The sequence below is a fragment of the Myotis lucifugus genome, unplaced genomic scaffold (assembly GCF_000147115.1).
Source record: "Myotis lucifugus unplaced genomic scaffold, Myoluc2.0 scaffold_432, whole genome shotgun sequence".
Classification (NCBI taxonomy): domain Eukaryota; kingdom Metazoa; phylum Chordata; class Mammalia; order Chiroptera; family Vespertilionidae; genus Myotis; species Myotis lucifugus.
The window spans coordinates 377,406-401,143 of NW_005871480.1; the positions used below are offsets into that span (position 1 = coordinate 377,406).

At 42.4% G+C, this 23,738-nt stretch overlaps 1 protein-coding gene across 1 annotated transcript in view; it reads left to right on the top strand.

The window, feature by feature from the left end:
• The window catches only part of SDCCAG8 (serologically defined colon cancer antigen 8), a 200,558-nt gene that overhangs the window by 80,377 nt on the left and 96,443 nt on the right, over nucleotides 1-23,738 (top strand). The window contains exon 11 of the mRNA XM_023744152.1: nucleotides 10,962-11,104. Within this exon, the coding sequence (XP_023599920.1) occupies nucleotides 10,962-11,104 (143 nt within the window). The remainder of the gene's footprint in view (nucleotides 1-10,961; nucleotides 11,105-23,738) is intronic.

A 23,738-nucleotide genomic window follows, 5' to 3' on the forward strand; every position in this document is an offset into this window, starting at 1 on the left:
TTGAAAAATATTAATAGCTTTAATATACAGATATAAAAGGAACAAAATTATCCCAAAATATGGTAATATAATATGAAAATTATGGTTAGAGTTCATTTAACATGAATCCTGAAGCCTTAGTATTACTGCTTAGAAGACATTTAATGCTATAAATTTTTATAACTAAAGAAGTGTATTGTAGTAATTTGTTACTTATTGTAGTCCAGATGACTGTATATTTGAGGAGGAAATGATACGAGAAATTAGATGTATCATTGGATTTGCTTTTTTAGCAAAATGGTAGTGAATTAGTGTATATTTTAATAGTTGTGAAGGACAATAAAGACAGAGTGAGGTGAAGAGTGGACAGACTGGAGATATATGTGTAATTGGCCATCTGGATTATATATATAACATACCATACAGACTGTACAATGTGAGGCACAAGTAGGCACATGGCTGGTACTCAACAATACTTACTGTACTGTATTGAGGGCTTGGGAAGGAATTGTTTATGGGAATAAATTAGCAACTTATTTTCCTAAATTGAAATTATTTCATATTATTTTATTTTTGCTTTGGGTGATTTTCTCAATGGGTAATTAAATAATTTTCAAACAGTGATAAACGTCAATGATTATAATGAACACTTGCGTTTGGAGTAACTGCTTATAGATTTTCTTCTGCGTTAATTCTTTTATCTCCCAGCTTTTGTACTTGTTTTCACAAGAGAGGAAACCATATAAGGCATTTGTGAAAGCCTTTGAAAAGGACAGTCTTGTTGTCTGAGGATGTCCCCTCAGAAAAGAAATCTTCCTGTTTTTTTTCAAAAAATATTTTTAAAAATATATTTTATTGATTTTTTACAGAGAGGAAGGAAGAGGGATAGAGAGTTAGAAACATCGATGAGAGAGAAACATCGATCAGCTGCCTCCTGCATACCCCCCACTGGGGATGTGTCCGCAACCAAGGTACATGCCCTTGACCAGAATCGAACCCGGGACCCTTCAGTCCGCAGGCCTACGCTCTATCCACTGAGCCAAACCAGTTAGGGCAATCTTCCTGTTTTTATGGCAGTTCATTTTGAGAGAAACAACTCCAGATTCATTTTACTTAAAAAAAAATGTATTGGTTGATTTTAGAGGGAAAGAGAGGAAGGGAGAGGGGGTAAGAAGGAGAGAGAGAAACATTGATGTGTTGTTCCACTCATGTGTGCATTCATTGGTTGATTCCTGCCTGTGCCCTGACTGGGAGTCGAACCTTGGTGCATGGGTATGCTGCTCCAAACAATTTAGATACCTGGACAGAGCCGGTTTATTTTGCTGCTGAATGTACTTATTATAGTAAACAAAATACTTTTGAAATTCCTGCAAAAGGGTTGGGTTAGAATTAAGCCTAACTTTTTTTCTTTAACATGAATTAAATTGGAGTTACTATGAAAAGTATTGTGTTAATTTGTTAGGAAATAATATGTAATATGTACATTTAAAAATGTATTTATGTATTTAAATAATGTAAATATGTAAGTTTCATTTTATTTATTTTTTAGCTTTTCGAGATATAATTGACATATGCCATGTTAGTTTTAGGTCCGCAACCTGGTGATATATTGTGAAATGATCACCACAATAAGTTTAGTTGACATCCGTCACCTCACATAGTTACACTTTTCTTCTTGTGATAATAACTCTTTCCTTCTACTTTCTTAGCAACTTTCCAATATGTGGTATAGTGTTGTTAACTTTAGTCATCCTACTGAACATGACCTCCCAGAACTGTCTGCTAACTGGCAGTGTGTACCTTTGGCCCCCTTTACCCATTTCACCATCACCCCTCTCCTGCCTCTGGCAACCACCAATCTGTTTTCTGTGTTTATGAGTTTGAGATTTTCTTTGGATTCCACATATAAGCGAGATCATATGGTATTTGTCTTTCTCTGTCTCACTTACTTCACTTAGCACAATACCTTCTAGGTCCATCCTTGCTGCCACAAATGGCAGGCTATCCCTCCTTTTTATGGCTGAATAATATTCCATTGTACAGATAGATACAGACAGATATAGATATAGATATAGATTAGATACCACACTTTCTTCATTCATCTATTAATGGACATAGAGGTTACTGTAAATAATGCTGCAGTGAACTTGAAGGTACAGATATATTTTCAAAATAGTGATTTCAGTTCCTCCAGATAAATACCCAGACGTTAAATTGGTGGATAATATGGTAGCTCTGTTTTTAATTTTCGAGGACCCTCCATACTGCTGTCCATAGGGTTGCACCAATTTACATTCCCATAAAGTTAAATTTATACGTTAACATTTTGAGTGTAAAATGGTTTTTCTTTTTATTAAATTGGCATCTTAAGTATATTGCTGGCATATATTTTCTTCTAGAACATAAAAAACCAAACTGTTTCCTTTTTGAGTCTTTTTTTTTTGGTCTTAAAGTTCTAACATGGAGTGATGACAGCATATCAGCATATTAAAGGATTTCCTTTATATGCACATAAGGATATAGACCTGCAGTGGTCTTTTTAGTTTTGTCCCCACAAACAACATCACAAAACTGCTGTATGTTAATATTCCAGGAGTCCTTTATGGTATGTACAGTAGAGGATGCTGTAGGATTTCCAACTCTGTACAACTACTAACTGTTATAGAGTTAAAGTGTTTTGAGTTTATTAACTCCATTAACATAGCCCTCCCGAAATTGCTGTGAACAAAACACAGAAGTATTCTCTTGGATAATAACTCAGTTGGGTGGGTTTGTAAGTGATCGAGCAGCCATGCCTGGGAAGTTGTTACCTGTCGATTCAGTACACTCGGTATTTCTCCTGTAGTCGGGTACCACTTATTCAGTCAGCCCACAGCTGGGGTGCAGGTGGTGTGTGGGGAAGCTGTTTTCAAATCTTGGATGTTACAGCAGATCCTGCTATTGTAGGGACAAACCTTGAGGCCTTCACCAATGGTAGCAAAAGCAACTAATTCTTCCCATTAAACACAGCAAAGTAGAACTGACCCCTGCAACCTCTAGAATGTTTATAAATATAAAACCGAAATTGTTTGTGAAGCTAGTGAAGTAAATTCTACTAAAATAAACTCGCTTTATTTCATTACAGTGGAGGGACTTTGCAGGAGGAGATTATGTTCTAATATCATTTTGAAGGGTAAATATTCTGTGTGGTTGAAATTAATTTTGAAATTCTCATAAATCGCTCATAATTTACATAGTCTGCACGGATGTGTATGTACTTATATGTGTTTAGAGCCATGTATCCCTACCACAATGGAAACATTCGTGTCCTTTCTCTAAAATTTTAATTCATATGATCTTACTTCCATTGTTGGAACAGATGGTAAGCACTCAAAAGCGATAGCTGATATCAGTGTTACCATTAGGCCTACACTGGAAACATATTAAATCTCTGCCGTGCGCCCTCAGTAACGATAACCACGAGCAGAACTTCTAGAATGGCATCAGCCACTGTCCCCATCTACCACGGCAAAGAGGACAGCGCCTTCTGCTCATCTCTACAATGACCTTTAACTGCCTCTAATGTCCTTTTATTCACACAGGCTGGGTTTCCAGGAGTCTAGTTTGAAGAGTGAGCCTGAGAAATGAATTTCGCTGTATCCTAGACCCGTGCTACCCAATAGAATTTTCTGTGAGGATGAAAATATGTTATATCCGCACTGTACGACCTGGCAGCCACGATCCATATGGGGCCGTTGAGCACTTACCATGTGGTTAATACAACTAAGGAGCTCGATTTTTTATTATAATTAACTTAAATGTAAATAGCCACAGGTAGCTAGTGTAGCTCCAGACAAATTCTTATTAATGATTTGTTAAAACATTAACATCTATGAGTTAATGAAAGTGTCAGCTGCCTGGCCATGGGTTTGCGAGTGATGAATTCACATGGTCAAAGGTTATCAGCGCCCAAGCCACAAGTTCCTTCTTTTTTCTGTGCAAGGAGTGTGGGTTCCAGTCTTCTAACTCGTCTGTATTGTTTTATTTTCTCCCACTGTCATGTTCACATACACAAATAAGTTACTGTATGCTAAAGATTATTAAGAGATTATTAAAAGATTTTTTAAGCAACAGAATATCTAGTAGCAGGGATAAATCACTACCATTGGGTTACAATAGTTCCCTTTTGCTACTTTGTCTTTCCAGATAAAGTTATCTTTTAGGATTAAGATGATATATAATTTTCAATGGGTTTTACATTCATTTCTTCAGATAGCTTTTCTTAGGAAAGCAGGAGAAATGTATAATAGGAAATTCTTTTAGTGAAACTATTATTTGGTTTTACTAAATTTATGTAAAAATTTATTTTTAAATTATCAAATGTATACAGTGCTTTTTAAATTGCAAGCTCATGAAATCAATTTTATAAGATGAAATCAGAAGATTTTTTAAAGAAGTAGAATAGAATAAGAAGGAATAGGATATGTCTGAGTATTTCACACACAGTAAAGGTGGGTTTATGAAATGCTAGTTACATTTATACATGTGTGAGAGGGTTGTATATTTCTGAATTGTGATGTAAAATGGCTTTCTTACTATGAATCTTGGTCAAAAAGAAAAGAAAAAAGATTGAAAGCCATTGTCTAATTCATGGCTGGAGTGGAGACAGTGATGTCGGATCTGGTTCAAGGCCTAGATTTACTTCTTTGGACCAACATTCAATGTCTTTGACCCTCAATTATATTTTTGGATAGAAAATAACTACCTTTTGCGCTTCATGCAGTTGTTTCAAAGATCAAATAAAAGTTTAAGGTCATGTGCAGTTGTAGTGCTCCTTATTCCTTGGAAGGGTTTTGTCAATTATTTTATATTGAAAAAACTCATGGCTCACAATAGCCATCATTTATGCTCATGTTTATGCTTCTGGTCAGCTGAGATTTGGCTGCTCTGGGCTGCATTTGACTGTTGGCTCTGTGTCCGGTTGTGGGTTGTAGGTTGTCTGGGCTGTGGTTTAGGCTTTGTTTTGCTCCACATGCGTTTAGTCTGTGATCCAGGCAAAAGGGGTACCAGCTATCAAGGGCATGCTTCTCTCATGGAGAGTCACCAGAACACAAAAGCAGGGCCAAGCCACACAAACCTGTTTACGACCTCTGCTTCCACCGTGGCCATGAACGTGTCACTGGCCAAGGGATAAAGTGGCCAAGCCCAGAGTCACTGCGGGGAGAGCGTGTATTCTACCCCCAGTGGAAGGAAGAGAGAAGTGAATATGTGCTGACCAGTAATCTAAATGATCATCTTACCCAAGAACCATTGCAGCCAAACATTTGTTAAAGACGTTATCTAAAATATGATGAAGTACCGCTATGTATTTGAAGAAAGCCTCTAACATTATGGCGTGTCGAAAACAGACACACAGAAAAAGGGAAACTGGGACAATTATAATGAGCAGAGAAGAACGTTTGAAATACTGTAATATTCTAATAGATAAGAGATTATATTAATAAAATAAAAATAGCATGTATGTAAGACAATGAAAACAAGAAATAGCTCATGGAAATGAGAAGTCTGGTAGAAATCTTTTCTTAAATTTAGTAGAAGTTTTGGGAGATGAGATCAAGGGAATCTTCCAAGATGAAGAGATAAAAAATACAAGAAAATTAGATGATCAATCCAACAGAGCCAAAAACCAATGTCCAGGAGTTCCAGGAAGAGGACATATTGAAATGTAGGGCATCAAAATATTTTAACATAATAATACAAGAAAACTTCCCTAAACTAAAGAAAATAAACCTCCAGATTTAAAAGAGTCCACACAGCACAAAACATGAAGAAAGGCCTGTTCCACTTCCCAACATTGTAAAGCTTCGAAGTGCTAGGGGGAAAATGATTATGAAAGTGTTCAGAAACAAAAAAGCAAATTATAGACCAAGTATTATGAATCAGAATGGCATAGGGCTTTTCAGTTGTGATATCAGAATCTTGAAGACAGTGGAGTAGCCCCTTAAAAAATCCTGAATGAAATTTAATTTCAACATAGACTTTGATACCCAGCCAAACTAACAAGTGTATGCATATAATAACAGCATTTTCAGGTACTTTAAAAATGTATTATTCATATATCCTTTCTTATGAAAGTTACCTGGAGAATAAACTTCTGCCAAAAAGAGAATAAATCTAAAAGCAGGATGACTTACAACCAGAAAACAGGGAACTCTAATAAGAGCATGGGTAAGGATTGGCCCAATAAAGCGACCAACCAGGCCAGGCATAAGAAACCAAAAAGGATATATCAAGGAAAAAATTTAAGAGGAACTGATCATTTATCTGATGTGTTCTATTATTTAGAAAACTATTATTGACAGGTACTTGACAGATCTGTTTGATCATTTGTGGGCAGGGGGACGTCAGTTACCTAGAAAAATAAACTATTAATAACTTGGCAATTAATTTCAGAAATAATAGAATGTTGTACAAGAAAATTAATTTGGGCAAAATAATTCTTGTCTCCATAGTGAAATTTATTTCTGTAGTCATTATAATGTAAATGGACTACTGATTAATGATTTAACCAAAATTGTTACATGGGAGGGTGAGGAGGGGATATTGGGTGGGTGGTATAAGAGATGTAAATCATGACCTATTTTATCACAGAGAGTCAATAGAAAATGTCTAATAGTTCAAAAATCAAGAAATAGCATTACAAATATGTCATTGAAAAATATGAAAATACCAGAAGAGTAGATAGTGTGTGCCTTTGAAAATTAGGCTTGGAGATGGGTAAGGGGTAGCATGGCCACTACCCTTCTTTGTTTCGAGCAATTGAGTGGTTTTTGACACAAATTAGTCATATGACTTTGATCAGAAAATTTAATTATAAAAATAAAGGTTATATGCCCCTGATTAAGAAAAACACTTCCTATGGTATTCAGTGATGGCGAACCTATGACATGCGTGTCAGAGGTGACACACAAACTCATTTTTTTGGTTGATTTTTTGTTGTTAAATGGCATTTAAATATATAAAATAAATATCAAAAATATAAGTCTTTGTTTTACTGTGGTTGCAAATATCAAAAAATTTCTATATGTGACACGGCACCAGAGTTAAGTTAGGGTTTTTCAAAATGCTGACACGCCGAGCTCAAAAGGTTCGCCATCACTGATCTATACCATAGGAAGTGGTCTATATGATCTATACTATAGATCAGCCGTGGGCAAACTACGGCCCGCGGGCCGGATCCGGCCCGTTTGAAATGAATAAAACTAAAAAAAAAAAAAGACTGTACCCTTTTATGTAATGATGTTTACTTTGAATTTATATTAGTTCACACAAACACTCCATCCATGCTTTTGTTCCGGCCCTCCGGTCCAGTTTAAGAACCCATTGTGGCCCTCGAGTCAAAAAGTTTGCCCACCCCTGCTATAGATGATACATGAACAGTGACGAGTCCTCCCTGCTCCATCTCCTGTCCTTGGGTCTCTCTCCCGTGGTTCTGGTGGCTGCATTCATGGCTTGAAGTGTGCTGTACCTTTTGGTAAAGTGTAAAGCAATCTGGCCTTGTCTTTGCCCAGTTGGGCCAGGACGGCCACATCACGCGGCATTGTAGACACTGCGGGTGAGTGGTGCACTTTAAGAGTAACGTGCAATTGGCCTATGACTGTTCTGGGCCTTTCGTCCCTGAGCCGCTGCTTACAGCCAAGGCAGCAGCCCTGACCTAGTTGGGTGAGGCGGAGGGTTACCCTGCCAGTGGGCGCATGGCGTCTCTGGCAAGAGACTCCTAACTGTTGGAGTTGGTGCCATGGCAGATATTCCCAAGTCAGGGCGTAGGTGCTGAGCCCCGGTCCAGCTGGTGGGATTACTTGTTGGTTTTGCTGATCTGCACCAATAAGCTCTTTTTCTGGCACATCACCAGGAGCAGGCAGTGACTTTCCATCTTCCTCACAGAGATGCTTTTTGCAGTTGGAAATGATAATAAAGTTTTATTCAGATTTCATCAAAACAGCGCTTTATGGGGGAGACATTATTGAATGAAAGCAAGAACTTGTTAGTCCTCAGTGATAACCATATATCCTTAGGCAGGTCATTTTTTCTGCTTCTCTCATACTGCTTTCCTGTTTAAACCATTCACATCTCCTCATTATAGATAAGAAAAATGCAATTTTATTAATCTGGAATTCAAGACCTTTCATAATGTGGTCTGATCTATCATTCCTTGAGTTTATGGGCCCTTACCTGCTTTCCCACTTTCTTGCCCATGCTAATATATTTCTAATTGGCCTTTTAAAACACAGATTTCTCTAATACTCATTTGTTGTTGTGTTTTATATGCTTTGCATTTAATTGTCTGTGTGTGTGTGTGTGTGTGTGTGTGTGTGTCTGCTGCTCTTGAAAGATGGAGGAGAAATCAGAAATGATAATGATGCCTGCCATCTTTAATTCAGCTCTTACTTGGTGCCAGACACTTGCTAAAGACTCAGCATCTGATTTGATCTCCGCAGTAGTTTTAGGAACACGCTGCAGTTTCCACTCCCATTTCAGGCTGAGGAAACTGAGCCATGTGTCCAAGGTCACCGAGCTGGAAGGAGCCAGAGCTGGGTCTGCAACCCTGATGCGCGTTGACTCTTGGGTCTGCCGTCTTGATGCCGATGTTCGCATGGCTCCCAGGGCAGCCTCTGAGTTCTTATTGCATAAGATTAAGAAAGCAGATGATTTATCCTGAAAACCTCATGATCAGCATGAGGCTTCCTATGTTGTTGTTGTATATTGCTTGTAAAAATCATTGCATCTTTTCTTTCTAAGAGAGTTTGGAATGTTACACATTTTCGGTCCTGTCATTCTTTTTTGGATCCTCTCAGTTCAAAATTCTGGAGTCATCTGTGATGTCTCCTGATATCTCTCCTTTAATTTCCATAAACTCACGTGTTCTCTTTATATTTCTGTTTTTTAATGTATATTTTAATATGTCTCTACTCCTCCTGCCTGGAATATTGCAACTGTGTGTGATCTCCCCACTGGTGGTCTCTGCCAGCTTACATTGATCAGACACATTGATCCAGTTTATTTTTTAAGCTCAGTTTCTCTCATATTGCATACTTGTTTAAACCACTCACATCTCTTGAATTCTACCAGTAAATTAATAAAATTGTATTTTTCTTATCTATAATGAGGAGATGTGAATGGTTTAAACAGGAATGCAATAGGAGAGAAGCAGAAAAAAATACGGTTTTATTAATCTAGAATTCAAGGCCTTTCATAATGTGGTCTAATCTATCATCCCACAGGTTCATGGGCCCTGACCTGCATTCCCACTTTCTTGCCCATCCTAAAATTTTCCTAATCTGGCCTTTTAAAACACAGATTTTCTCGAATACCCTTTTGTTTTTATTTGTTATATGCTTTGTATTTTATTAGTGTGTGTGTGTGTGTGTGTGTGTGTGTGTGTCTCATTTTTACCCAACTGAATAGTTAAATTCTGGGTATAGAAGAGATGGGAACTGAGATCAACGTAGTACAGTGTCTTGTGTGTAGCACTGTGTAAAAAAAAAAATGAACAAATGGATTTTAAAGTCTTAAAGTCAATATATAATTTAAATTTCGTATTTCTTTGATTTTATTTCACAATGTTAGACAAAACTAAATAGATTTTTCTGTTATGTTTTTTCATCTATTTTTTTAATTATGAGATGAAATATATTGGTATAACTTGAACAGTTTAAATATTTTCAAAAGAAACAAATAGGTTTTATTAGTATTCTAATCTGAAAGATATAGAAAATGTACTCCAAATGAAAATGATATACTCATTATTACATAGCTTTTTAAAGTTAAAACAATATTTGAGTACTTGTAAGAAGCTGTTTTATTATATTGTTAGTAATATGTGGTTTTGATGGGGATAAACTGAATACTTACAGTGAAATAAATGTTTCAGAAAAAGCTATTTAGTTTTTCTTGCCTGATGTATTAAATATAGTTGGAAATTGTTCTGAATACTAAGTAAGGATGTGAGGAAATTGGAAATGTACTTAAATATGAAGTTTAAAACTATCAGCTTGGGCAGGGTTTGTTTTTTAAAAGGGGGTTGCATTTTAAAAAATTGTTTCTTCCTTTCTGTTGAACTTGAAAATGTTTCTCCCTTTTTTTCTTCTTGTTTTAATAGCATGAATATTTATAGCTTTAAAAATTTTTTATAGGTGTTCTATAATAAATAAATATTCCTACTGTAATGTATAAATTATTTAAAACTATGTTCTATGTAAGCATTTTTTGCTTTGAAATATTTGCATTTCAGCAAGATAAAGATAATTTCACCCTAAGACTAAGAAATTAGCCAACATAAATGTTCACATATTTTAGATGTTCATATTTATGAACTGAGCGTACTTTTGTTGTTGCTTTTTTATAATGCAATTTCAATGTAATATTATTTTAGCTCAGAAATCCCATACACTCTAAATGCTTAAAGGTTTTTTTCCCTAAATCATATTTTTTCTAAATAATATTTATCATCATCATGATACCTCCTTTTACACCTTACATTTTCTAAAAGATATCTTAAATTATATTACCCATTAATCTGGTTTTCAAAATATCCAAATAAAAGCCATAAATGTATCTTTCAGGAGGGAGCCACATGTTTGATGGTAATCCTGGCATGTATCTGATGTACTCTCACAAACAGAAATGTTACGTTGTAAAAGCAGTGACAGTTTAAATTCAGATTATTTTTAAAGGGACTGAGCCTTCGAATGAAAGTACAGATTACCCATCTTGACTACTCTCATTTCATCATTAAAATCAGACTTCATCCCCCCAAAAAACAACCCCTCACTAATGTGCATTTTTGGCTTTGCTAGTTCCCTTTGTCATCAAATGGACGCTGGTCTACATTTCCTAATAATTTCTTATCACATTGAAATTCATGGCAAAACCCAAAACGAGGCAGTTTTGCCTCCCAGCGCCTGTGTCTGATCGGATGCTTTCTCCCTGCCTCTCTACCTAAGGAAATAGAGAGACTGACGCTGGAGCTGAGGGAGAGCAGGCAGCACGTGGAGCAGGAGCAGCAGAAGGCGGCGGGGGCCGGCGAGGAGCTCCTGACATTGACAGAGCGGCTGGGCGAGGCCGAGCGCCAGCTGCACCTCACCAGGTACCCCTGACCCCGTCCCGCACCCCCTGGCCCCCCTCCCCACCGTGGCCCCATTCAGCCCACCGGCGGTTGCCACAGGCTTCTAAACAGTTGTTGGAGTTAGTCTCAGGCATCCCGTTCACACACAGCTCTCAGGCATAGAAGCAAAACACGCCGACATGTGAGTGATGAGTGTGGCAGGGAGTTACTGATCTGTCCCAAAAGATGCTCAAATATTTAGGCGATTCTCCATCAATACAAGCAACATGACATATTTCTCCTACCACCACCTCGCGTGTTAATCCTGTGTCTAATACAAATGCCGCACTGAAGGATCCCAGGAATGTATGCAGGGAAGTGATCAGACACTGACATGGTTCAAGAGGCAAAATGAAAGGCATCCTGAGATGCAAATGGAGATGGAACTGCTACTAACAAGGACCCTGGGTCCTAAGGAGGTGTAAGATTTTGACATGAAATTGATTGCACTGTTCACATTTAAGGCATTATTATAACCAGGCTCGCACCATCCTGGTCTCCCTGCCTACTGTTTCTGTCAGGGGGTATTGTGATATGAGTATCATTGTCATAAAACTTCAGTAAACACCTAACTCGGCCCCAAATTACAATAAGGTATTTTTGGTAGCAAACATTGTGTAATTTGCTATGTTGAAAACACACACGCAGACGCAGACACAGAAATACAGCAGAGAAAAATTCACACTGTGACCGGAGATATTTCTCATTATCCTGTAAGTGGTTTCTTCTCACTTTCAGTTTTAGTATAATTTTCAATTTTCAGGTCAAGCCTTTGAGATTATTCAGTTTGGGGAGTTTTTCGGCTTTTAGGGAGAACTTTGTCTAAATACACATGTCGATTTAGAATCGTTGGTTTGGTTCATCGCTTAGAAAAACACTGGTCTTCTAATCATAGTAAAATGTTGAATTTAAATTATGAAAGGGGACTGATCCCTTTTCCATTAAATATGAGCATGTAATTCCGAGCACGGTATGATAACAGATGGAGAAAAACACCACTTGAACAGCCTGCTTTTGGGAAAAAAAAATCTGGAGGTTGGTGAACCTCCCAAAGTTTTAGGCTAGTGTCAAGATGCCTCTAGTTCTGTTAAAATCAAACTTTGTTAAAAAAACAACATTTTGTTATGATAATATTCCAAATGGAATATTGCCAACTTCCCCTTTAAACAATGAAAGAAAAGGAGAAGGGAGAAGGAGAGAGAGAGAAGGAAAGAAAGAAAGTACATCATTTCTAACATGTGTGATATCTGGAAAAAAATCCCAATAGATAAAGCACTTTTATGACAAAAAAATTGCTTAATACTGCAGAATAATAACTGTTCTTTGAATGCCCATTAAAGCGTTGTTCTTTAGAGCTGAGAATGTAACGTTAACAGAGTTTCTATGGGTTATTGAAGCATGGCTGTTTCGGAATTCAGTTCCATCATGATAGTGAACAGTTTTTCTTGTCAGACTTCTATTGAGAAGCAACGGTTTGTGTGCTGAGCCCCGCCAAACCGCAGAAATAGGACGGCTTTAATGTCTCCCTGTGGCTGAGCGTCAGTAAATAAATATTAATACCGGCTTTGCCCCCTTTGCCTTTCTGTCTGATTCTGAGAGTTCATTTCTGAAGTCGTAGCTCGTGGAGAGTTCCTGCGAGATGTCCATTTGTACCGTCTGACAAGATCCATTTCTTGCAAGAAAAGCATGTTAAGATACAGCACCTCTGCAAGTGACTAGTGGTAACGAATTCTTTTGTTCTTAAGGAGAACAGTTTTGCTGGCTTCCCTACAAAGCTTTTCCCACTGAGCTTTATTCACACCAAGTTATAAGAATTTAACCCACTTTTACAGGAAATAAAGGGTGATTCCCTGTTTTCTGGGTGTGGTGCTGTTTTGTAAGCATTTTACACTCCCCTATTTTACAAAAATAGGAATGTGAAGGTGGAATAAAAGTGTAAGGGGCTGTATATCTCTCTCTTCGCATGTGACTTGGTCGTGGGGGTAAATATTTCTGATAAACTTTTTGAGATTTTTTTAGCGTTTGCTTCCCCTCATGATTCTTTGTTGATTCAGTATTCTCAAGTGTGTCTGGGAAACATGGGTCTCTCTCCCCCTGTCCCCCCCCCGGCCCCCCGCCCCCATATATTCCAGCTGAAAGAAATAAATCCCATATAGGTAGCTCTTCAGTTATTCTTAACATAAACATTTTGAATGTCATAGTCTAAACAAAGTTTAAAATTGAATATGAAAACCATGCTATAAAGCAGTGGTTCTCAACCTGTGGGTCACGACCCCTTTGGCGATCGAACAACCCTTTCACAGGGGTCGCCTAAGACCATCCTGCATATCAGATATTTACACTACGATTCATAACAGTAGCAACATTACAGTGATGAAGTAGCAACGAAAATAATTTTATGGTTGGGTTACAACATGAGGAACAGTATTTAAAGGGCCAGAAGGTTGAGAACCACTGCATAAGTAATAATGAAATAAGAATCCAAATCTTCCAGGCAAAGAAAATGTAAAAACTGGAGTATAAATTTGTAGATCAATCTGAAAGGAAAGTAATCTATCCCTTTTTTGGTATTTCCCTTTATTGTTAACTTGACATAAAAAATAGAAATTCAGTATTTATTGAAAGACCCAACTGGTAAGTATGACATTCATCTATTCAACAAATAATTAATTGAGCACCTACTGTCTTTTACCACATTGCTTGGCCCTTGGCATAGAGGAAAAAGATTCGGGTCCCACCTGAGGTTGCTCACACTCTCCCACTCTCTTAAGGAGTGAGATATACACAGTTATAATGGAGTGTGATAACGGTGCAATGACAGGAATGAAGGTGGCCACGGGAGCACACAGAGGGAGAACTGGCTCCTTCGGCATTGGAAGTGAAGGTGACAGTCGGGAAGACTCCCTGGAGGAGGAGACGTCTGGCAGTTGTCGTGTTACTAGTTCGGGAGGAGGAGTTCTCAGAGTGGAAGAAGGTGGGGGAGTATCCCAGCTGCAGGGAGCAATGGATGCGAAGGCAAAGATGGGAGAGCACATCAACTCTAACACCAGGCCAGGTGTTTGGCAAGAGAAAGGCCTGGGGAACGGGGTCGGGGACCAGGGGGAAGGCTTTGTGGGCGGAGTTCTGGAGTTGGCTCTATTCTGAGTGTAATGGGCTACTCTTGTATCGTAAGCAGGGCTTCCAGCATGATCAGCTTTTGGGTGGGATGCTGACCCAGTCAGCAGTGTGGAGAATGAACTTGGAGAGTTAGTGTGGGAACAGGAAGACCAGTTAGGACAGAGTCAGCAGCCACAGCCCAAATCTGACCCGTCTTCTGTTTTTGTATGAGCCCTGAGCTAAAAATGGCTTTCTGCTTTTACATGGTTGTGGGGAGAAGGAAAAATAATAATTTGTGACACATAAAAGTTACGCACCCATAATAAGTTTTACAGGGCACAGCCTCCATTAAGTTGTTATATATGGCACTGCCAGGGCAGCATTGAGTATGTCCCCAAAGCCTAAAATATTTACAAACGCTCAGGAGGCTGTTTAACTCAAGAAGTCAAGAGAGCTTGAACTATGATGGGTTCAAATGTGTACTTCGAAGGGCAATTAAAAGACACTGTGAACCCAGCCAGCGTGGCTCAGTGGTTGAGCGTCGACCTATGAACCAGGGGGTCACGGTTCTATTCCTGGTTGGGGCACATGCCAGGTTGCGGGCTCGGTCCCCAGTGGGGCATGCGAGAAGCAGCCGATCAGTGATTCTCCCTCATCATTGATGTTTCTCTCTCTCTTTCCCTCTCCCTTCCTCTCTGAATCAATAGAAAATATATTGTTAAAAAAAGGCAACGTGAAAACAGTTGGTTAAGGAAGAGATGATTGGCAGGGACCCATTTAGAATATAAGCACATCACAGTCCTGGGCAGTGATGGTGTCAGTCAAATGGAAAGGAAATGGCCTCTCAGGAAGCACTGGGGGGAGCAAATGAGAGAGGCTGCGATTACAGGTGCCTCCAGTTCCAAGCCTGTGTTAACTGGGTGGTCCATTAGCAGCTAGGGCAGCGGTTCTCAACCTGTGGGTCGAGACCCCTTTGGCGGTCGAACGACCCTTTCACAGGGGTCGCCTAAGACCATCCTGCATATCAGATATTTACACTACGATTCATAACTGTAGCAACATTACAGTGATGAAGTAGCAATGAAAATAATTTTATGGTTGGGTCACCACATGAGGAACTGTATTTAAAGGGCCAGAAGGTTGAGAACCGCTGCTCTAGGGAGTCTCGGGGAAAATAACAGGCTTTGTTCTGGAACTCGGGTGGGCTGTCCAGCGCAGGCGCAGTGTGAGGGAAAGGTGACGCCGGCAGGCTCAGCGCTGGATGCTTTTACAGGAAGTGGCAGCCCAGCCAGCGGATGGTGCAAGCAGCCAGAGAGGACCATGATTGTAAGGGGCCGTGGAGGAGAGCCGCGGAGACGGATGGCCTCCAGTGTGTAAGCAAAGACTACAGAATGCATCAGGGCTGCCTTAGCGAAACAGTTAAAACCAAACACCATTCGTAGGGGAAGCCCCTGGGCTCCCTGGGATGGAATACACTGGGTTTTAGTATCCCCCTCCTCCCCCCGACTGGGAACTCAGTATCTTTGCAACTTTTGACAAATCACTTCATTCTTTGAACCCGCTTGCTTCCCTATAAAATGATTACATGATTTCTGGGTTTCCTTTGGCTCTGATAGTCAATGATTCCAACAATGATCATCATGCAGTTCCTATTTCCAGGCGTTAGGCATTTAAATTGCCTGGAGCACCCTTTGTCTAAGATGTTTCCTGAGGTTAAAGGACATAGACGTGTCCTTCATACCCACCATTTTCGTTCCTCATGACTCAGGCTGCCCTCCATAGGGGTATGAAGACAGTCTCTCACATCCTTCCAATCTGCTCTTCCAACCACTGCCAAGTGCGTGTTCCTTGATCTTGTCACCTGCTCGGGCCTAAGCCATCAGTCAGACATCCCCCTAGGGCTCCTGAACTGCGAGAGGGCGCAGGCCGGGCTGAGAGATTCCGCCCCCTCCCCAGTGCATGAATTTTGTGCACTGGGCCTCTAGTAGTAAGATAAATGATCAGATCCAGAAGGGAGATTCCAGGTAAGGTGTTATAGGGACAGAGGGACGGATAACTTCTTGCTGACCTTGGTAGCATTGGGATACAGGAAAATGAGAATGAAGGGCATTCCATGGGAAATTCCAGAGGGCAAATGGCATTCGGGAGGTGCATATGTATATACGAGAGTAAGTTCAGTGCAACCTATCATTTAAATATCTAAATGCATCTGTGTCTGAGGTGAAGAATATACGCATCCTAGGGCCGGCCTGGTGCCTGGGACGTGTAGTAGCTCTTTAAAGAACAATAATAGACTATCTTTTCCCTGTTTTACAGTGAGTGCATCTGAGCCCCAGAGAACTAAAATGGTTCATCTAAGGTCACACAGCAATTGGCCTGCAAAGCCCGTGCTGTCACCCATCAGGCTGTGATTCAGGGCGGGTTCGTAGGGAAGGGGCTCATGCAACTGGTCCCGACACACAACTGAGAGCATCAGTCACATACATTTACCGTAGAAATAGCGTTGGCTGCTCCCAGGCTCTGGTATAAATAGGCCAGCGAGGCTCAGTCTTGGCTTGGGCTTTTCCTAAGAAGCTGTCCTCTGGCTCATCACTTGCCTTAGTCACTTCACATATTATAACGCAACTGTCATTCTCCTCCACTTCTCCACTTCATTTCCATAAAAAAAGTGGAACTTCCTTCCTATTTGTTTTTGACATGTTCTAAGAGCTTTGAAGCGCCCCAGGATTTAAATTTCTCTCCCAAGACTGCCATTTGCATCCGTGTGGGCCGATTACTTACAGGATGCCTTTTACCACCAGCGGTTTCGGATGTCTGCGGTTGTTACTAACTGCTTGCTGAGGCTGACACTGTTCCATACCTACATGTGTGGACACACACTCCTTCAAGTCTGCGTCTTTTTCCCAGCCCTGCTGTGGAGGGGAATCGGTTCCTTTGATAACTAGACCATGTGAAATCCAGGGGCAGCCGGCCTGGGGGTTTTCTGCGCCAGGGGCTCGAGGCGACGCCAGTTTGCTGTCACTTTCTAACTGTCACTTGCAGGGCTTGACTTCTGACGGAATGGAATGCTGGTTCATTCTGTCAGGTCCTCCCACACACGGAGTAGCGTGAACGAAAGACAAAGGAGACGCCCTTTATATACTAGTGTGTGTGTGTGTGTGTGTGTGTGTTATATAATTTTATTGATTTTAGAGAGGAAGGGAGAGGGAGAGAGAGATAGAACATCAATGAGAGAGAATCATTGATTGGATGCCTCCTGCATGCCCTTTACTGAGGATTGAGCCCGCAACCCAGGCACATGCCCTTGAATGGAACCCGGGGCCCTTCAGTCTGCAGGCCAGTGCTCTGTCCACTGAGCCAAACTTCTAGGGCAAAGAAATGCCCTTGATCTCAGACTGTAAGGAAGTGACTTCACTTCCAGTTTCAAAACCTGCAGTTCAGATTTCAAAACGGAGTCACGTGCGCACACCCACTTTCGGGTGCTGTGGCTGGCAGCCTCCCAGAACCCCAGGAGTAAGGGGCAGGCTTCAGGGGTCCCGGGGAAATAAAACAGCAGGTGTCCCCTTTGCTGTCTCTGTGTTCTGTTAAACGAAGTCTCTGATTTTCCCTTGAGGAATGGCTTGAAGAGGAAGGAGGGGGAAGATTAATTCTGCTCCATCGGTTTGAGAGAGGTGGTCTCCATTGTCGGCATGTGGTCAGTCCCAAGGGGCATGGTCAGCTCTTGTGGTTTTATTCAGAGCATCCTCAGAATATAGAGAAGGGAGGGGAAAGGGTGCGTACATGAACGTCTAGCGTGAGCCAAGCCCTGGGCTGGATGTTACCTTGTCTGCCACAAGATGCATACAAAAATTGAGAGTTTGGAAACCTGTATACCACTTTTAAACTGCAACAATATCCGAGTGCTGTATTGGCTATCTTAAAATTTTTCTAGTAATTCATTTTTTAAACATTTATTTTCTGATTCCAGCTGAAATATAATGCAATGTTATATTAGTTTAAACAAATATTCAAATATTATATTAGTGTACAACTTAGAAATTAGATACTCATACAACTTATGAAGTGGTCACCTCGATAAGTTTAGTGCCCATCTGACACCATACTTAGTTATGAGAATGTTATTGATTTTTTATTTCATTTTGCAAAGCTAATGCTTTGCCTAGGACCAGAAATGTTTTTTACAAAGATATTTTCACAAGAAGTTTCAGACACCCTGTCTTCTCACCCCCCACAGCAAGTCCAAGGACATGGAGTCCTGGCGGGTGAGGCGTGACGTCACTCAGCCCGGAAGGAGGGAGGAGCCGAGGAGGTGGGGTCAAACTGGGTCCCTCGGACTCCAGATCCCGTGCTCACAACCCCTATTCAGAAATAAGCACAAAACAGATTTCAAAGCTAAACAAATGCTTTCATGGCTCAGGAATCTCAGTTCATGGGCCTCTTTTATCTCCCTGTCTCCTTCCCCACGTTGGCAGCAGGCGAAGTCTAGCAGGTTCTCTGTAGACGATGAATAAATTTCCCTCTCCTCTTTATTGTGGGGAAAATTAAGGAGGAAATGCACTCATCTTCAGGTGACAGCTAGCGTGAGCCAAAGGGGGGGGGGGCATCTATAAAACTGTCAACAGTAAAAATGAATTTTAAAAGTAAAATAAAGACCAGCCCGGCTGGCGTGACGCAGTGGTTGAGCTTTGACCTATGAACCAGGAGGTCACATTCGATTCCCAGTCAGGGCACATGCCTGGGTGGTGGGCTCCATCCCCAGTGGGGGGATGTGCAGGAGGCAGCCAATCCATGGTTCTCTCTCATCATGGATGTTTCTATCTCTCCCTCTCCCTTCCTCTCTGAATTCAATAAAAATATATTAATAAAATAAAATAAAACAAAGACCAAACTTTCAATCCATCTTCACCTGTACGGCATAGTATAACAGGGAACTTGATCTTTTTTTTTTTCCCTTCTGCATTTATTGAAGAATTTTTAGTCTGAAGCTCCCTTTAAAAGTTAAACTCACGTTTTTTTCCTCTTCTCCTCGCATGAATAAATTAAGCAGAGAACATGTCAAAAATAATCTTAAGTGGATATATGTGCAACCAACATCCTCGAGTCTCAAAATAGATGGCCTGGGTCCTGTTTTAAGTTGCGTCCTCTTTTCCTCGCCTTCCCCCGTTCCAGAGTGGCAGCCAGGGAAGAAAAGAGACTTTGTTTTGTCTGGACACCCTGTGGCCTGTGCCCGCTCCCCTCTGCCTGTTTGAGGGCTGAGGACCCTGATCCCCGCGAGGCCCGGGGCGGGAGTCCAGATCTCAGGCTGCCAGGATGCGTCTCCGCGGGCTCTGCCTAATGCTCCCTGGCTCCCTCCTCTCAGGCCCGGAGCCCAAATGTGTGTGCAGCGAAGTCCTCCCCCTGCCGCCCAGGCCCACAGCCTGGCGCGTGGTGGTGGCCGCAGCCAATTCGTTTTCTGAAGGAGCCCAGAGGCAATGGAGAAGGCGCTGCCCACACCCCGTGCCTGACTCAACAGTGAGCGCCAAGTTCAGGGAAAACAGAACGTGAGATTGTGATCCCAGTAGCACGAATAGGAATGTTTTCCTAAAGGAAAGCTCTGATCTGCAACATGAACTTAGGGTGAAGGAAGCATGGAAACATCATCCGTGTAACGATGTTCAGTCCTTCTCCAACACCCCTTGCTAACTGGGTGTGTCCGTGAGACCAGTTACTAGGCGTCGCTCCCTCGTTACTGTTTCCCTGAGGCCGGCAGGTGGATGAGACAGCGGCTCATAGGCCCGTAGATCCTGGGATCAGAGCTGATTTGAAGGAATCCGAGAAAGCAGAGGCCTGGAGACTCCCCAGGATCAGGGCCCATCGTGGACAACGTCCCTGGGGGCCCGGCCCAGTCCCGGCGAACACACTGGTACGAAGCTACTGCTCTGTGGGCCTGGCCGAGCAGAGAGTGCGGCTCCCGGAGTACAGTCCCCAGGGACTCGGCGTGGGCACCGAATGGCTCAGAACATTCGGGAGCCGCTGCAAAGCCAGTGTCCGGCCGAGGGAAGGCTGCCCCACCTCCACTCGAGTGGCCTCTCCCAGCCGCATAGGTCACCCATGGAGGGCTGAGCACCCCGACTGGTGATGGGGAAGGTGGGGCTGGGGGTGAGGAGAACCAGGCTACCAAAGAGATGCCTCCCCTGAGGACACCAGCATCCCTCAGACCCTGCCTGTGTCTCCTCCAAGGGCCTGCTTCGGATCAGGGGGTTTATCAAAAGAAATAAATACACTGAGTGGCCAGATTATTATGACCACCCCATCAGTACAATGAAGTGAATTAGTTATGCAAATCATAATAATAATAAAACCTTAGAGTATTTGCTTAGGAAGTTTTCAATATTCAGTATTTTTGGAAGTGTCGATGAAGTACTGATGGGGTGGTCATAGTAATCTGGCCACTCGGTGTATAACTACACCAGCAAAAGGAGTGTGTCAAGTAACAAGTCACGACTGAAATGTCTACAAAGCTGGGGTTCGGGGTGTTCAGGAGGAGGATTACAAGTGGGTGGGCAGTACCGAGGGCTGCTGGTCTCCCGGACGCTCGTCTGAAGCGTGGCCCCCCGGCCGGGCGTCGCTGGATCTGACACTGGTCCTGGTTGTTTCTGACTCTCCTCTGTCACCGTGGGGACGGTCTCCCCCTGCACTCCATTCCCTTCGTGTCTGAATTGTGATTCCATGAGGACACGTACGAGAATGAAAGGCACTGACCCTCATCAGGTTTCTGTAGACGAGGTGTCGCTCCTTTACTGGGGGACTCTAGTGCTGTTATCAAATTCATATAAAGTCAACTAACAGCAGTCCCAGGGCAGTGCTCCATCCAGAAAACTCCAGGGCCATGGGGGTGCGATCAGATCACTCGAGCCCTTGTTGGCCAGGTCGGGTGTGGGCCAGGGAGGGCACAGAGTCTGTCTTTAATACCGGACTTCCGGTTCTCTGACTGTCTTCCGAGGAAAACCACCTGCCACTCCTGATAGTCACTGTTTGTCCAACAAGATCCACTGGAAGCAGCTCTGCTCTGCTGCTCGAGTGGCAGTTCCCTCTCTCAACCTGCTTCTGGAACAAGGCACTGACTCAGAGTCACTCGCTGGTGACTTAGGCCACGGGGGCTGGGTTGAGGAAAGACGACCATTGTACTAAGAAACAATAAGAGGCAGGGGCAGTGGAAATAGACCCGCTGTCCGCAGAGGAGCCCCGCTCCCGCACTCACACCGATTTGCACAAAGAAATTAATGATCTGTGAAAAGCGGGAGGAAGAATGACAGCACGAGGCAACTTGGGCAACTAATAAACTTTTTAGATGCTGTTTCCTCTGTTTGCTTTTCATTAAACTCAGGGCCGGTTGCGGCTCTGTTGTTGTCATTCCGTCAACATTCATTCCTGTCTCTGACTCGTCGACAAAGGCCCAGGGATGCCAGCAAATAAACTGTTAACGGAGAATTAACTTCTCTGGCAGGCGCTCACCCTTATCTTCCAAATTAAAGAAAATGAAATGGGCAGAAACAGAGTGTAGATTACCTCCTTTTTGTCAAAAATGGTGGGAATTTGAAAATTAATAATAAAAAAGGGAACAGATGCAGGCACATGCCAGAGGGAGATTAATGTGGAGAGGAAAATCTGTGAGCAACAAAACTGGAGCAAACGGAATCAGTGGGAGGTGGTTGTACAATCAAAATCAGGATAAAAGAGAAATTACAAGCAACCCTGCTCTTGTCAACGTAGTCGTAATGAAAGGCTGCCGCTGCCAGCAGCGCGAACCTGTGTTAGCACTTTGGGGTAAGGATGGTAGCCGGGTGCCAGGTAGGAGGGCAGTGCTGGGTTGCTGGGCAGCAGCCATCATGTACGGAACAGATGGCACGGAAAGCTGGCAGGGGAGGGGTTCCTTAGCAGAACTAATCAGACAGTAACAGATAGGGCAGCTGGGAGGACTGACCGCCGAGCGCGCGCCTGCGGGTAGCCGAGTGCCATGATGTTGGCAGTGGTGTGCCCACTGGTCTGAGAGAAGACCTTGCAACGTCTTTCCCGTCTTGGGAAGGACGGAAACTTTTGTTCCGAAAGAAGCAGGGAGCTGCGATGTATGGCCGGGGCGGGCGGGGGGCGGCCTCCAGGGTGGAGACGGAGGAAGGAAGAGCTGTCTGTCCATCGGGGGATGTGGGTTCGGGTTTCAGTCCGGCTCCCACGGAACTTGGACTTCTGCTGTTGGCGCGGCTCTGCCCTCCTGCCGGCGCGTGGAATGGTCACTTTCTATGTTTTATGCATCAGGGAGTTTGCAGGATCAGGGCGACGGTGGCCACTCGAAAGGGCTTTCGGGTCCGCTGTCCACCACACACGTCTTTCGCAAACGAAAACCGAAAAACAACCCGGAGACGCGTGCGTTTATGCTCCACGGTTTCTCGTCACCTGTTTAAACCGTGTTTGATCCGTAGCCCCTTGCCCTGCTTCTCCTCCCTGCGTCACTGGGGCCTGAACGGCAGAGTGTTAAGCATAATGCAGAGTCCCAAACCGTAAAACAAAAACCAAGTCATTCTGAGTAAATGAAAGAAGAAAACAAAAACAAAAAACCTGACCCGTTCAATTTAATGACTGAGTAGGGAGACGTGTTTTTTAAATACAGAATTGGGACATTCGTGCTTAAACTAGTACTTGAACAAAGAAATCCAGATCTCCTACATCTGCTTTTGAACTGGTATATCCTTTCTTTCTTTCTTTTTCTTTTTTTGCAGGAGGTTTGTAGCTTGGCTCAATTTATTCATTTTGGAGGGGGCGGGGGGACATTCCCAGGATTTGAAATAGGTGGTATAACACAGCCATATGCTATTTATGCAGCAGTTTCTGCAATAAATCTAATTTGGTGCTGTCAAAAAAATTAGACTTATTTGATGTAGCAGCACATTAGTAAATGATTGTGGCAGATTTAAACTTGTCACTCCGTCTCTTCCTACTCTTAGCAGACTCTCGCAAACCCGTTTCCCCCTCAATCGGTTCTTTGTCCTGCAGCCCTGCAAACATTCCCACATCCCAGAGCAGGTCTGGCCTCCAGGTAATTGAGGAAGGGGGTGGAAGGATGAATACCCTCTCACGTTCAAAGGCTCCATGAAGAGATAGGCAGAAAGACCAAGAAACCAGAGAAAAAGAACTGTGTTCCCATCATGTGCCATTCTTCGAAAAGTGGAGCTAACCGTTAGTCAGAATGCAGAGAGATGAAGGTCCGATCTCTATGAAGGAGTTTAAATGTTGTACCTCCCATCCCACACCCATGAGCTGTTTTAGTGAAGCTGATATTAAAGAACGCGAGGGACGTCAGCTCTTGCCTCCCAGGGCCCTTACGACGGCTTTTCTGTTCTCTGCAACCTGGCAACGAGGCTTCAATGCTGTGTTTTTCCTGTAAAATGTGTGTTTCAGGTGTTGCTATCAAACTGCCGAACACTTTCCCCTAGTTTTTCTATTTAATGGATAATATAAGCATGTTACACATCAGGCAGATGAATAG